The 16,205-nt window shown below is 46.9% G+C and overlaps 2 protein-coding genes across 2 annotated transcripts in view; both read left to right on the plus strand.

Moving 5' to 3' along the window:
* The window catches only part of FASN (fatty acid synthase), a 34,439-nt gene extending 29,029 nt beyond the window's left edge, over positions 1-5,410 (plus strand). The window contains exons 40-43 of the mRNA XM_015879647.2: positions 231-451; positions 887-985; positions 1,108-1,359; positions 2,258-5,410. Coding sequence (XP_015735133.1) covers positions 231-451; positions 887-985; positions 1,108-1,359; positions 2,258-2,395 — 710 coding nt within the window. The 3' untranslated portion in view covers positions 2,396-5,410. The remainder of the gene's footprint in view (positions 1-230; positions 452-886; positions 986-1,107; positions 1,360-2,257) is intronic.
* A 1,740-nt stretch (positions 5,411-7,150) lies between these two features.
* Positions 7,151-15,970, plus strand: DUS1L (dihydrouridine synthase 1 like). The gene is made up of 13 exons (XM_015879682.1): positions 7,151-7,471; positions 8,832-8,940; positions 9,198-9,248; positions 9,696-9,808; positions 10,494-10,576; positions 10,734-10,837; positions 11,694-11,838; positions 12,456-12,552; positions 12,895-12,983; positions 13,375-13,541; positions 14,071-14,108; positions 15,133-15,208; positions 15,471-15,970. Exons 1-13 carry the CDS (start codon positions 7,235-7,237, stop codon positions 15,620-15,622), a joined length of 1,461 nt encoding a protein of 486 aa, XP_015735168.1. The 5' UTR covers positions 7,151-7,234; the 3' UTR covers positions 15,623-15,970.
* The last annotated feature ends 235 nt before the right edge of the window (positions 15,971-16,205 follow it).

A 16,205-nucleotide genomic window follows, 5' to 3' on the forward strand; every position in this document is an offset into this window, starting at 1 on the left:
TGCATTGAATAACTTTCAGCAGTTAAGCATTTGGGAGAGAAACAGCGCGTGGCCTTCTGAAAAGTGGAAGCAGAACTGTTACTTGTCTAAAACAAAAGTTGCTCTCAATTTAGAAGCTTACTTCTAAAACAACGTGGATGTTTCTGATAAAGCTGTTCTGAGTTCTTGAGGATGCAGTTGTCACTGCTAGTGTCTGTTTCACCTGACTCTAAGTTGCTTTTGTGTTCTAGCTGCTCCTTTGGACAGCATACAGAGCCTGGCATCCTATTACATTGACTGTATGAAGCAGATACAGCCTGAAGGACCTTATCGCATTGCTGGATACTCTTTTGGTGCCTGCGTAGCCTTTGAAATGTGCTCCCAGCTGCAAGCACAACAAAATGCTTCTCATGCACTCAACAGTTTATTCCTCTTTGATGGGTCTCATTCTTTTGTGGCAGCATACACTCAGGTAAGAAAACAATTTTTGACCTGGAGACTATTCAGGGAGAATGGAATGCTTACTGTGAGCTTATCCTTCTAGATATGAACCATCTAAAAAGCTGAGACTTTCCTTGTCGGGGAGATGGGATAGAGCTGTAGATAGTGGGTAGTTAAGGATTGCTTGAGGATTGGATGTATGTGGGGGGGAGGGAGGTGTTCTTTGTTAACTGGCTAGGGCTGGCCCACACTTTCTGTTCTTGCCATTGTGAGTAATAATATTGATGTCTTCTGGAAGACCTTTTGAGCCTGCAGAACAAGTTCCTAAAGTAGATGTGCTGGAAAACCCCCAACTTCCCCGTCTTCTTTTCCAGTTCAAAGTCCTTTATTCTGGAATTGTTTTTGTCTAACACTCAGGCTCAGGTACATTCTTCTCACTGTAGTGTTTTACTTTTCTCTTTTTCAGAGCTACAGAGCAAAGCTGACCCAAGGAAATGAGGCTGCATTGGAGACAGAAGCGCTGTGTGCCTTTGTTCAGCAGTTTACAGGCATTGAATACAATAAGGTAATGCTTCTTTCTTATATTGCACAGGAAGGGTGTGGTTGTGGGTGGTAGTTTTCATGTGTTTAACGTAGATTAATTCCCAGATATTGAGACTAAAGGGGAATTCTTTTATGTATTTCCAGTTGTTGGAGGTTCTTCTGCCCTTGAAAGATCTGGAGGCCCGTGTCAATGCTGCTGCAGACCTGATAACTCAGATTCATAAAAACATCAATCGTGAAGCACTCAGCTTTGCTGCTGCTTCCTTTTACCATAAGCTGAAGGCCGCTGACAAGTATATACCAGAATCCAAATACCATGGGAACGTGACACTGATGCGGGCAAAGACTCACAATGAGTATGAAGAAGGTCTGGGTGGAGACTACAGACTCTCAGAGGTCAGTGTGAGAACTGCTGGTGACTGATGAGGGTACCCTGATAGGAGGGGGAATAAAAAGAAAAGCATGGGAACCATTTTTAGGGAGAGAAGAATGAAGCAAGTTAAAGTAATAACTGTTCTGCAGCTATGACACTGATGGGAGTTAAGCTTCCAGAAACTAATAAGCTGAAGCAACTTTTCTTAGTTATATTTTGTGGACTGTATAGAAGTTAGTCTGGGGGTGAGTTGTTGGCCAGTAGTTTGGGTAAGGTCACTGTTCTATAGCTCCTGTTTAAATAAAAGGGGAAATGTCTCATTACCTCTGTTTTACTGGCATCTCCCAGCCTTTCTGACTTGCATTTATTCTTGCTTCCAAGCTAGCCTGAATGTGAGAAAAGTTCCATAGCGTCCCTAGAGGGAGAGGTATGGTGGTGGGAGGAGGATAGAAGGAGGGTTATTTAGTTTTCCTAAGGGCATGTAGGTATCTACTTCAGTCATTCATAAATAATGTAGGCAAATACTCTCTTAGTGTCATGTTGGTGTTTTCCTGCCCAGCTTACTTTTGAGTGGATTACCTATCAAACTACAGTGCTTATATGGGTGTCCAACCTTTTGGCTTGCTTGGGCTGCACTGAGGGAAGAGGAATTGTCTTGGGCTGTATATAAGATGTATATAATATAGTTAATGTATGGAAGTAACAACTGTGTTTTTAATTAAAGTGTTAAAATAGGGCAACAAAGCCACAAAACTTGGGGGCTGAACACAAATACTGTAAAACATGTATAAAAATGTTTGGTTGTGTTTTAGATTGTTAAAGATGGTATAAAGTATCAGTAACTCAGACTGACAGACCCAGAACAGCTACACAACCAGCTGGTTTTAAATGGAGAATGCATTCTGTTCTGTGTCTGTGCAGGTATGCGATGGAAAAGTATCAGTCCACGTCATTGAAGGAGATCACCGCACCTTATTGGAAGGGGATGGTGTTGAATCAATTATTGGGATCATCCACGGCTCGCTGGCAGAACCACGGGTCAGTGTCAGAGAAGGTTAAACTTCTGCTCACTCACTGTCACCGGTGAAGAAAACGCCAACAACATTCCTAGTTATGACAGACCCCAAGGAACTCTTCCTGTTGAACGACATCTCATCTGCTCTGCTGCCAGAGCTGGGAAGTCCAGCTGAACTTGATTGGTCTCTTTGTTTCCTCTCTCACTCAGTCATCTTTCCTAACTTCCATGTCTTCTCTCTCCTCTTTCTCTTTCTATGCTTTGTTTTTCCTTCCCAGTATCCCTATCCGTGTTACCGCGGTGCTGTGACTCTGTCACTGCGCACTGCTCTGAGGGTTCCCCAGCAATGGTTGCTTCCTACAGCTTTGGCAGTATGGAAAATGAATTTAGGAGTAGACTTCCTGTGCTCTATATTGTTTTGTCTTAACAGTATTCCAAAGGGTGAGTGATAGCACTTGTTGACCAAGCCCAGTGAGCAGAGAGGGGAGCTGCAGCTGATTTCGGAGATACTTGTTGTCTGTGAAGAATCTGTCTGCGGTTCAGTCAGAAAGAGAATTCCATTGAGGCTTTTGTAACTATATTTTTTTAATTTGATATATTCTAAGTATTTATTGTGTCAAATCAGAGACTTCTTGCTTGGTTTTAATTTATCGTGGGTATCGGAAAAGGAAACATCCGTTTTGGAAGGATAGGTTTATTCTACAAGGGGAGGTTGCCCATTTGTTAAACCAAAGTGCATCTATGGAACAGCCCATTTCTTTTTTCTTTTTTTTTTTCAGTTTATTTTTGTTTGTGTTTTGTTGTTGTTTGATTTTTGTGGTGTTTGTTTTGATTAGTGATTTTTGTGTGTGTTTTTCTTCCCCCCACACCCTGCCTTGTTCAGAAGGGTGGAAGTGAGGGTTCTTGCCATCACCCGCTCTTGTGAGGAGGGAGGTGTGGAGGGCAGGATGTGGATGGTTCATCAGATGCCACTGTATTGAGCAGCCTTAATTGGGCTGATGCAGGCAGGCAGAGCTGTCCCTAAGTATGTACTTAGTTTATATCTGTGCCAGGTTCTGTGCTTTGCATTACCAGAAACACAGTAAAGCATTGTGGCTGTTGCTTCACCTTTGTTCCTTCCCACCTCCAGTTGCTCCATCCAACCAGACATTGGGAATGGCGGGGGGGTAGAGTTCTCCATTGGTAACAGTACAAATCCTCCTTCCTTTGCTCTCCCATAACCAAAGTTCATGCAAACATACAAGCATCCACCCGGTGTATTTTATTTAGCACAGGGCTTGCTTAAGCCTTGAGTATGCATTTTCCTCTGACAGTGAGACTGGAGATCCCACATAAGTTAACTAAGTAAAAGTTCGATGGCATGATTTTAAGATACAGTACCTTTTTAAAGGAAACTTGCATAAAATTCAATTTAAAAATGACTGACTTTTGCTATGCTGGATCTGTCTTTTCCAAAATCAGTAAATCCTTGCTACACCTATGATACAGAGGAGACCCAAAGAGCAATGAAGTACCAACCAGGAGGTGTCCCACCGCCTCTCAGAACTTCTATAAACCCCGGTTCTTTCTATATTCATCCCCCGGTGAAGCGTCCTGTTAGTTCAGGAGCGTTCCAGTGAGAGGAACAACTGGTTCCTCATGGCAGGTTCTGACCTCGTGTCTCTTGCTTATTCAACCCTCTGTGGATAGTGGCTGGGTTAACTGGTTTTAGTTTTATAAAGTATTTCTTTTGTGAAATCTGAAATACAAACAACACAATGTCAGCTTAAAGCATTTCTAGAGTAAGTTTTGGGGTTTTTTTACCTTTTTTTTGATTTGAAGAGTGTCTTTTCCTCTTTGGCTCTCCTAGAATTAAACAGAATTGATCACTGGTTGGCTTTTTGTCTCTTTCTCTACTACTGTCTTTTTTTAATCCTCGAGTTTCATTTGGAATCTCTCATTTCTTGATGTAAGCCAAGACTGCTGCTAAGATATCTGACTGGAGTCTGTAGAAATAACATTGAGGAAGAAGAATTGAGATAATCGTGGAGTGTGGCTTCTCGTCACCGTGCTTTTTGGTACCTTAGATGCAACCAAATCACACACGTACCCAAAAGATTGAAGTGGAAGCTCTTAAAAGTTGTGATTCTGGCTCCATTGATGTGGTTTTGTACAAGTGGTTCATCTTACCGCCTCAGTTTCCCCATCTGTAAAATGGGACTAATAGCATCTACCTCAAGGTCGTTGAGAGTGCTAAGTAGGCAGTGGGAATACATGCTATTAACCCGTGTGGGACGGTGGTCAGGTGTGTTAGGTGGCAGTGCAAGGAGGCAGGCAGTGTGTGCAGGGAGGTGCCTTACAGCTGCAAAGAATGTGACACTGAAAAGTAGCTATAGGGACTGGGCATACATGTGTAACAGGGGACTTTGTGACATCTACTGTGCATTATCCGTGCACATCCCAGCATATGACACCACATTAAATAAAACAACCAGGGACCAGTATCTTTTTTTTTTTTCCCTTTGTTCGTTTGGTTTTCATGTTTTGTTTCGTTTACCTTCTTGTTTTACTGCTGGCAGCTGTAGTGAGCCCACAAAGAGGGAAAGAATCTTATCTGCCTTGGTTGTACTGAACAGCCAGAAGGAAAAAAAAGAGTGCTTAAACCTTCTAACAAACCAGATACAGTAGTTCTGCACTAAAATGAAGTGTTAATGATTCTGACCCAGCATCTCAGCTCTGAAGGAAGGCGGTGCGGTTCTGAATGGGCTGTGTGGAGGGATCAAGGACTAACGCTGTTGCAGCTGTCCAATCAAGGGTTGTACAAGTTCTCTGTATAAACATAAATGTGCATGGTCTCTTCTAGGCAAAGCTTGAAGATACTGGTTTAGTAATAGAAATCCCTCGAGAATTACTTATAGCCTCTATGCTCTCAATGTTCTTGTGGTTGTTATTTGAAAGGCAGGAGGTTGTTGTTTTGTTTCGTTTTCCCCCTAATTGTCTAATGAGCTGCTGCCCTGTAACCCATTATGTAACTGGCTGCTGAATACAGTGTGCCAAAAATAAAAACCTTATTAGCGCTGGTTCTGCTCGTTATTTCTCAGTGGGTACAATGATGGCAGCATCGTGCAGAATCCCAGAGTCACCTGTAGAAGGTTGAAGTCCTTCACATTTACCCTTTAGTGTGGAAACTGGAGTCTCCTGTCAACTGCTACTCAGCTTCCATCCCCTTCCTCATCTCTGCACCACACTGATCTTCCTTGTGGCTGTGACCCTTCACTGCTCTACAGCCTCAGGAAAACACATTGTTGTGTTATGAAATGGTGGGCAGGAAACCTGCAACGTAGCCTAACACAGAGCAAAAAGAACAACATGTGGGCTGCAGCACCAAAGCTGTTACTTTGCCTTTGTGCTGTCAGCCTCCTAAGGAGGCCTTTTCTGCCTGAGAAAGCAGCTTGAAAACATAAAAATGGTTTCTCCTGCAGTTACTTCAGTACAATCAGACAACCAGCACGGCTTCCCTCAGGGTAAATCCTGCCTGACCACCCTGTGGCTTTCTGTTATAAAGTAACTGCATCAGGGGACAAGGGAAGAGCCACTGCTGTCTGAACTTCAGTAAGGCTTTTGACCCCACAACATCCTTCACACTGGGAAGATGGGGGTTTGATGGGTGGGCTGTTCATGGGACAAAGAACTGGTTGTGAAATCAAACACAGAGAGTCCATGGTGTGGTGTCCAGACAGAGTCTGATGAGCAGTGGTGTCCCTCAGGGGTCAGCAATGGCTCCAGCACTCTTTAATGCCCTCAGTGGACACGCTCAGCACTTTGTGGATGACACCCAGCCCTGTGGTGGGGTCAGCATGCCCCAGGGATGGGATGCCATGCAGAGGGACATCACAGGCTCTGCAGTGGGCCCAGGGAAACCATGAGGTACAACAAAGCCAAGCACAAGGCAGCCCCTGCTGTCAGCACGAGCTGGGGGTGTAAAGGTGGAGCACAGCCCTGCCCCTGGGCACTGTGAGACCTCCCCAGGAGCACTGTGTGGATGTGGAGTCCTCAGTGTGGGAGAGACGTGGAGCTGTTGGGGCACAGCCAGAGGACGGCCCCAAAAATGCTCCCAGGGATGGAACGGCTGCATGAGGACAGGCTGAGGGCTGGGCTGTGCAGCATGGAGAGGGGAGGGCATGGGGAGAGATGAGAGTGGCCTTCAGTCCCTAAAGGGGCTGTAAGATGGGGACAGACTCTTCAGTAGGGTCTGTTGGGATGGGATGGGGGAAATGGTTTCAAGGTAAAAGAGGGTAGATTTAGATTGAACATAGGGAGGATTTTTACGCTGTGGGCACTGAGGCGGTGGGACAGGTTGCCCATAGGGGAGGTGGTGCCCCATCCCTGCAGCCAGCCAAGGTCAGGGATGGGCTGTGAGCACTGATGGAGCTGTGGCTGTCCCTGCTGGCACCAAATGGCCTTTAAGGTCCCTTCATACTCCAACCACGCCGTGATTCTAAGCAGCATAAGGAGAAAGGGAAGGTCAGGGAGGCTGTGTAGGTCAGGCAGCAGAGCTCACTGACTGCACTGACTGCTTCGGCCTCTGACAGGCAGCGGGAGATGATGGAAAAGAATGGGAAGCGCTTCAGGCCGAGCAGGATCCGTCCCAGCCGTGAGTTGTGGGGTGGTCAGTATGTGACGAGTCCCTCATCTCCACGGGACACGTACTGATGGTTGATGGGCTCCCGGCCCCATCAGCTGCGCCGCGGTTTCCGGAGGGGACGACGAGCGGCGGCACCGCGGGAGCGGCCGGAGGGAGATGGCGGTTGCACCGTCCGGCCGCCGCGCTGCCCTGCCCGGGCCGAGCCTGCGGGCTTCAGGCGGCGGCTGCGGGCCGCGCTGCGGGGCTGCGGCGGGGGGAGATGCCGAAACTGCGGGGGGAGGCGTTCTGGAGGGAGACGCTGCGCGGCGCCCACTACGTGGTGGCTCCTATGGTGGATCAGAGCGAGCTGGCCTGGAGGCTGCTGAGCCGGCGGCACGGAGCGCAGCTGTGCTACACGCCGATGCTGCACGCCCAGGTCTTCCTGAGGGACGCCAACTACCGCCGGGAGAACCTGTACGGGGAGGCCTGTCCCGAGGACCGGCCGCTCATCGTGCAGGTGGGGGGGACCGGGAGATCATGGGGCTGATGGAGGGAGGGCTCGGGAACGGACCGGGAAGGAAAGGGGGGATTTGGGTCAGTGCGAGGAGATTCTCTGCTCTGAGGGCGGCGGGACGCGGCCTGTGGTGCCCCATCCCTGGAGGTGCCCGTGGCTGTGGATGGGCCCTGGGCAGCCCGAGCTGTGGGCACACAGCGCTCGGTACAGGGGGAGCTCCATGAACGTTGTGGTCCCTCCGACCTGAGCCGGTCTGTGATCCCGTGGCTGCTGCTGCCATTCAGTTCTGTGCCCCTCGCCCTGCAGCCCTGGCTCCTGCCTTGTGCCGTGGGTTGGAGCGCTGGGTTCTCTCTGAAACCTCGAGCTCAGTGCGCGGTTACAGTAAAAGAGGCAGCAAAGCAAACGCGAGGAAGAGACGATGAGCTTCCCAGCTTTCTGTAGTTCATGGAATCACAGAATGGCCTGGGTTCAAAGGGACCTCAAGGGTCATGGAGCTCCAACCACCCACCACAGGTAGGGCCACCAACCTCCACATCTAATACCAGCCCAGGCTGCCCAGGGCCACATCCAGCCTGGCCTTGACCACCTTAAAGACAGGGCAGCCACAGCCTCTCTGTGCAGCTGTTCCAGCACCTCTCCACTCTCATAGCAAAGAACTTCCCCCTGACATCCAACCTAAATCTTCCCTCCTTCGACTTAAAACCATTTCCCCTTGTCCTGCTGTTATCAACCCTTTCAAAGAGTTGACTCCCCTCCTGTTTGTAGGCTGCCTTTATGTACTGAAAGGCTGCAGTGAGGTCACCCCGCAACCTTCTCTTCTCCAGGCTGAACAAGCCCAGCTCCCTCAGCTTGTTCTCATAGGGGAGCTGCTCCAGCCCCTGATCTCTCTGTGGCTCCTCTTTAACAGCTCCTGTCTTTCTTGTACTGGGGGCCCCAGACCTGGACACAGTACTGCAGATGGGGCCTTATTTCTGCTTCTTGAGTACTGTGCTACGTACAGGTCCCAAAGAGAGAGGGGCCCTTGGGGCTGCAGCACAGCACAGGGAAGGATGGGGAGCTCAAGCCAGGAAGTTCTCACAGAAGCAAAATGGATGAGGAGGACTCTTTGCTGCAGAAGGGGATCATCTCCTTGGCTGTGAGAAGGCTGTGAAAGTCTGACTGATGTTGGCACTGAGCTGCACTGGGTGGGAGTGAGGGAAGGGCTGTGCCCCACTGGGTACAGAGAGGCTCCCAGGGCAGTGGGTTGTTTGGAAATGTAGCAGTGGGTTGTTTTGACAGCGTGTCATTGACAGTATGTGGGGGAAAAAGCTATTGCCTGCTTATTGTGCTTGTCTGATTCTGCTTCTCTTTGTCTCCTTGCCAGTTCTGTGCCAACGATCCTGAGGTCTTTGTCCAAGCGGCGCTGTTGGCTCAGGATTATTGTGATGCCATAGACCTGAATTTGGGTTGCCCCCAGATGATTGCAAAGAGAGGTGTGTGCAAGTTTGAACCCTGGATAAACAAAGATGTGGCGTGTATTGAATATGTGCTTTGGCAGCGGGGCATTAAGATGACAGAATTAGGACTTGGTGGGGTGACATCAGTACTGTTGAAATCAGACTTAATTACACCCACTGTAACAAATAGAGCTTTGTAGTACCTCAAGCAAGATTAGGGATACTAATAATTCCTATTTCTCTTGTGTCTAGAATGTCCTTCAGAAAAGTCATCTGGTGTTGTTTTGTTATAGGTCACTATGGAGCATTTCTGCAAGAGGAGTGGGATCTTCTTCAGAGAATGAGTAAGTTTTTAGTGGGGCTTTGAGAGGGAGTGGGTTGAACGCAGCAGTAAGAGGAGGCATAAAGAGGAAGGGCTGCAGTGCGTCTGTCTGGGGAGGGCTGTGGGGTTTGGTGCTTTTGTTACCATCCCTTTATTCCACTTTGTGGTACTGTGTGATACACTCACAGCTCATCCTATGTCTGCTGAAGGACCTCAGAAACCTTTCACCTGAAACGAGTCACTGAGGTCCCAGTCTGGTGATGGCTGGTGTCTCCCCAGCTGCTAAAAGCAGAACACCCAGCACGTTACCAGGGGGAGCATTTCTGTCTGGAGCCCCCATTGCTGATGGTTTGAGCTGCGAGAGCTGCGTGATGTGGGGTTTTCTTTTGGCTTTTTCCATATCACACACAGTGTCTGATCCTCCCGCAGCGCTGTGCAGCCCACTCACTGCCTTTTCCATCTCTCCCAGTTCTCCTGGCTAATGAGAAGCTCTCAGTTCCCATCACGTGCAAAATCCGTGTGTTCCCAGAGATTGACAAGACAGTGAAATACGCTCAGATGCTGGAGAAGGCTGGCTGCCAGGTGAGGAGGTGCTGCTCCCTTCCCTTGGGCATCAGGCACATCCCTGTATGAAGCATCTCGTGGTCTTGGTGTGCTGTGCAGATGGATAAGCTGCCTTGTTTTACAGGCAGGAAAAATGGGGTGCAGTGCATTGACAATGTGCTGGGTCGCGAGTATGGTAGGAAACATTATTTCAGAGTCATTGTGGCATCTTTCCTGCTGGGTGAGCATCTGGCACAGAGCTGCAGCAGGCAGTGTGAATGTGTGAGATCCACAGGGCTACCAGAAATCAAACTAAATACAGTATGGCCACCACCAGTTTAAAAATAGGCTGACTGTCCAGGATCTAAGTTAAATGAGAAGTGACAGTCTGTGGTTAGAGCCAGTATTCCCAGTACTTGGGCCTTATGCTGAGAGGTGATGCAGATCAATCTGGCATCAATAGGAGCCAATTGAATGGGAAATCTTTAGGTTTTCCTTAGATCTGCTCTGTGGCATGACAAGATCATGAAGTCAGACTCAGGACTGTTCTGGAGCAGGTGACCTGGTTGTACCTTTCTGCTATACCAGCATCCTTGCACTTCTTAAAAAGCCCTGGGAACTCAGTGGTGTCCATGGAGTGTGTTGGATTCAGGGCAGTCTTTTGTCAGTGGATTTGTTCCCGTGGTTCATACACTTAAGAAGTAAATAAGACTTTGTGTTCCAGCTGCTGACAGTCCATGGCCGTACAAAAGAGCAGAAGGGGCCCCTTGCTGGCGTTGCATCCTGGGAGCACATTCAAGCTGTCAGGTAGGTGAGCAGTACCCATTTTATCAGCAGGTAGGCTTTAAGCTCTGCACGCAATGGCACTGAAGTGTCTGTTAGTGTGACAGGAGCAGAAGTTGTGGATTAACTCCAGTCTTTCCTAATACTCAATGTTCTCCGTCTGGTTTATTTACTGATGCAGAAAAGCTGTGAGCATTCCCGTGTTTGCAAATGGAAACATCCAGTGTCTCAGTGATGTGGAAGAATGCATCCGTAAGACAGGAGTGCATGGTGTCATGAGTGCAGGTAAAGAGCTTTTACTATTCACAGATGAGGCCACAAACTGTTTCTTACTCTCCATATACATCTATATAAAGCCTACATCATGTTGATGTGTGCTCAACAGCTTTGATGGGAGCTGTGTGCCCTTTCTCTCCCCATTGGGCTGTTTCTCCCCAGGATCAGGAATCACTTCACAGTGAGAATTGTTGTGTTGAACTTGCAGCACCATTCAGTGGATGGCTCACATCTAATTACTTGGCAAAAACTCACCCGTGGCCCTGCTATATTCTCCTGGCATCTGTTAATTAGTGAAATAGCTTCTGATTGGGCCTTGATGCAGTAATGTCCCCGCTGATGACATATTCCTGCGGATGATTCATGTTGAGTTGGACAAGAAAGAACTGGCTGTACTGGCTACAAGGGGCAGGATAGACATCAGAGAAAGCTTCCAGCACTCACATATCTAAAGCAGTGGAACATATTGCTGGGACACTTATTCTTAAGGAAGCACTGGTTAACAAAGGTTTGTCACATTAGTTGAGCGTGGCTTACTGAGAAGCAGGATCTGCATATTTAAGCCAAACAAATGAGACTGTACACTTAACAGTAGGAACTCATCGTCTAAATATTCATCCATTGGCATTGATGTCTTTTTCTTTTTTTACTTTTTGTGTGAAGATTTGAATTAGGTATGAGCTATTGAACTCAATTATGAGTTATGTATTAAGTACTGGGAGGTCAGGCTAGCATTTATGGAGCCTCCATTCTTCTTTGTGAATATCTGACTGGTTGGTCCAAGCTGATCAAACTGCACAGCTGGGATTTTGTTGTCTGTTTCAATCTCAAAATGTAACTTTGAGTGTTTCTTTTCATCTCCTAGAAGGCAATCTTCATAACCCAGCTTTATTTGAGGGACGAAACCCATTGGTGTGGGAGATGGCTGAGGAGTATCTGGAGATAGTGCAGAAATACCCCTGTCCTTTGTCTTACGTCAGGGCTCATCTCTTCAAGCTCTGGCATCACACGTGAGTATCTCCAGGACACTCGTGATGTTTCCTGGGTTCATTCTGCTTAGCAAAGTGTCTGACTTTTCTATACAAGCATTTGTTTGACTGGAGTTGGTGTGTTGTAAGGTTTTCTTTCCTGAACCTTCTTGGAGAAAGTGTGGGCTGAAGCCTTCAGCCTTCACTGCAGGAAAACAGGGCTGGGGGAATGAAGGAGGTACTGGGAGATAAATCAGGGTGTGAGATCTGAACTGGCTGCAATGTGGCAATGGTCTCTGTGCATTCATAGAATCACACAATCACGTACTTCAAACATGAGCTGCCTCCTCATTCACTGTGCAGCAAGTATTGTACTTGCTTTATTGTAAATACTGCCTTGTATTTGTCACGGAGTAAGAGCACAGTCATGAGCAGTCCCTGAGGAGTAGCTGGTGTGTGGCATATTTGTGTTCTCTTATCTCAGAGCACCATGTTGACATGCCCAAACTCACAAGCATTTACATGCCTAGAGTTAAAAGATGAACTCTTACCACAGGCAGGCGCAGTCAGAAAACTCCACAGAGGGTTTCTACAAAGACATTTTTAGATGATCTCCTTATAACGAATAAACATGACTCGGTGTTTGGGTTTTGCCTCAGGCTTCAAGTTTACCAGCAGCTGCGTGAAGAATTAGCAAAAGTGAAGACTTTAGAGGGAATCGTGGATGTCAACAGGGAACTGAAACTGCGCTGCCAGGTATCGTGGTGGGCCCTGCTCCCAAAACCAGCTCTGTCTGCAGGTGGTGGGAATGAACCACGTGTGTCAATGTGGTTCATATCCATTAGGCATCTCCCTGGAACTATCTTACCAACTGTGAGGAGCCCAAACAGCTTCACAGCAGTGAAAGCTGAGTTAGGAGTTAGAAATCTGCTTCATTTCTGTATTCTTGGAGGTGTTTTGTTGTTTGATTTGTTTTGTTTTACTCTATTGAACTGTCAATTGGTTTAAATTACACTCAGTGGTTTCCTGGAGCTTTAAGTATTATTTAGAAGATCTCCTGAGAGCTGCAGGAAAGCTGATTGTAACCCTGTGCTGCAGGAAGAAATAGCGAATCAGAAGGAAGGAGAGAAGCCAAAAGAGGGGCTGCCTTTTTTCCACTGGATCTGCCAGCCATACATCAGGCCAGGGTGAGTTACCTACATTAATGCAGCCAGGTGCTGCCCATACCGTCACCACTCAGTCCAGGTTTTGGAGCTTACGTGCATTTGAAAACAAATGAAAACTCCATGTTATTTTTCTTGTGTTTTCCTTTACTCCTGGTTATGCTTTTGGTCATGGGGATGTTGCTTTTCGTATGTATCGTCTCCTTCAGATTCTCCTCAGGTTTCTCTCCCTTTAGAAAGTAAAGAACAAGAATTCCACTTTCTGAACCTGGTGTACCTTCACATCTAAAAGCACTATCGCCTCCTTGTCACTCAGCTATGATAGAAATCCTTGTAGTTCCCTATAGGCTGGCAGTGTCCAGGGAACACCTATTGATTCCCTTCAGCCAACTTAGGCTGATATTCACCATTTCAGGCCAAAGGAGAGATGCAAAGAGAATGGAACCAAGGAGACAGAAAAAGGTGTGAGGGGCAAACGTTCTCTGGAAGAGGAAGAAGATGGAAATGCTGAGCTGCTGTCAAAGAACAAGCAAAAAAAGAAGTTAAGAAATCCAAATAAAACCTTTGACCCGTCTTTAAAACGTAAGTTCCATCTGTTGGTGTATTTGCACCACTGCTGCATGAGCTGCCACTCCTTCCTTGGTCATGTTTATGTAGATGTAGGAACATCTTTCAAATAGGGTGGAGTATTGGGCAGTTTGGTGGTAGGCAGCACGATTCAATTTGTGTTCATTTGGAAAGAAATCTCGTCACCATCCAAGTAGGTCAGTAGTCCACACTAAGCAACTTCTGAAGGCTCGAAATGCTTTAGAGACAAAGCAGTATCAGTTACTGGTGTTTGAAATTGAAATTTCATACGTGTTTCAAGCAGATTTCCACCTCTTCTGCTCTGGAATTGAAATCAGTTTCTTTATATTTGCATCTAACTTAAACATGCTGAAAAACTCAATGCATCTTTACCTGCTTGGCACTGTTTGTTGTGGTACTGTCCTTTAGAAAAGAGCCCCCCTGTGGCTCTGACAGCTCCTGTGCTTTGTCTGGCACTGAAGTTTAAAGTGCACTTTTTCCATATGGAACACCATTGCTGAAGTCACTTCTCTGTCTTTTCCAGCTAAATATGCAAAGTGTGATCAATGTGGAAACCCGAAGGTAAGTCAGTGTCCAGGGAAGCATTTTCATGAGGTGGGGCCACATCAGCATCCAGCAATGTGTGCATGCAAAGCTCTAGGGGTGGTGGCAGGGGATGCAGCTCTGTTCTGGAGCACTGCTGTTATGAACAGCATTCAGCTGGGACTCGGTTCTGAGCTGCTGCAACAGAGGGATTTCTTGCTGTGTTCACTAATGGGAAAACATTGAGCTTTTGGGTGGTCTGGTTCTGAAGCCACCATTTCATTGCTGGACCAGTTAACAGCATGGGACTTCAAGCAGGATTGTTCAAAATGGGCACTTGTTCTCATGTTGGTGTTTGATTTGCATCATTGTAATGTTGCAGGCAGCTCTTGAAGTGTTTAGAATGAGCCTAGAATGAGAACTTTCTAGAGGCTGTGAAGGTGTGTTGTGTAGGGGCTAATAAGGAGCAAGGAGAACAAAGCAGAGCCCAGACATGAAGGTGTTTTTCATCGAGGTGGGGGAAATCAATCACTGAAAGCTCACAGAGTTCATGTGAGCATCAGAGCCACCCAGCCAAGCTGTAGAACAGGCAGATTTGCTGCCTTCCCCTGGAGAAGGGTCTGGCTTTATATTAAAATGGATACTTTGGGTATATTGTAAGCTGCAAAAATGGAAGAAATGGATGCAGTCGAATTGATTGATTTTAGGCATAGTTATAAGACAGTTACAAGCGTCTGCCAAGTACCTTGTTGCATATGGTACTAACATAGAGAAATACAGCAAGCTCAGCTGTAACAAACGTTATCACTCGTGTTCCAAAGCACTCACAGCATTTCCTATGCGTGGTTCTGTGATCCAGGCTGCCCATGGAGTGGTGCTGCTGGCAAAGTGCTCTCTGGGTTTGTGGGTTGGTTTTGGCTCTGCGAGGTTTATTCCACGTTTGTTCTCTGTACACAATTGATAGCTGCCCTCCCTGCCCTCCGTGACATCAGCTCTGTCAGCTTCATTAGCATGAGGTGTGAATTTTTGTTAATGATATAAGCTTCTTTACACCCTCACACAGGGCAATAAATGCGTGTTTAACATGTGCCGAGGCTGCTGCAAGAAAAGAGCGTTCAAAGAGACAGCAGACTGCCCAGGTAAGCACAGCTGTTGGTGTTCTGTCCTTGGAGGTCATTGAGCAAACACCTTATCTCACATAGTGGGTTGTGTCTTTTAAAATCTGCACCCAGTGCACCTTCAGGAGCATTTCTTTTCATTCCAAGGCTTTGGGCTGGGTTCTTTCCAGATCCATTTGTTGCAGTTACAGGGAATGATGGCTCCATTTTCCACTGTGTTCCCCTCCTTTCAGTTTCTCTTTTTTCTTTGCTTTTAATTTCTTTTCCCTCCTCGTTTCTTTAGGTCATGGATTACTTTTTAAGACCAAATATGAAAAATCCCTTTTGTGGCAGAGCAGTCAAAGAGCGATTCCAAGCCCAGAGCTCAGTCGGAAAGGAGACGTGGATGGGAAGGAGACCGCTGTACTGAAGGAGACTGATGACAATGCAGTGTGAAGCTTTGGAAATGAATCGAGAGCTTCTGCCAGGCCTTTGCTTCCCTGGGCCAAAGAACCTGCCATCTCCAGAGCACCATGGGCTGTAGGAACCTGTTCCACAGGTTTATTTCAAGTCCTGGCCAAGTGTTATTTAAGTACAAAACTGCTTACTCAGGGAATTCTCCTGCATTTGAAATAAAAAGAATGCAACTCATTTTCTCCTGCTGTGTTTCAAAGACTGAGAATACGCCGCATTGAGGTGAGTGAGTCAGGCAGCCTCTGTCTGCTGCCATCCCAGTTGGCATCATTACATTTATTAATCCCTTGGGTCCTGTTTTTAATATTGGGGAATAAATTTCATACGGTAGAATGGCCTTTTGGAGTGTTAAAAGCATTATCTGGCTGATATAACAGCTTAGCCCATTTCTGCTCCCTATGTAATCCATTTCAGCCAATCAAGTTATCCTACAAAACAATCTACACTAGTCCCTAAACAGGAATACAGAAGTCAAACAAGGACCAGCTGAAGCACAAATCCCACTGGCAATGCAGGGTACTTTATCTCCAACTTTATACAGGCACAAACACCACCGCCACAGACC

This window comes from Coturnix japonica, chromosome 18, assembly GCF_001577835.2.
Source record: "Coturnix japonica isolate 7356 chromosome 18, Coturnix japonica 2.1, whole genome shotgun sequence".
In the NCBI taxonomy this organism is placed as follows: Eukaryota; Metazoa; Chordata; class Aves; order Galliformes; family Phasianidae; genus Coturnix; species Coturnix japonica.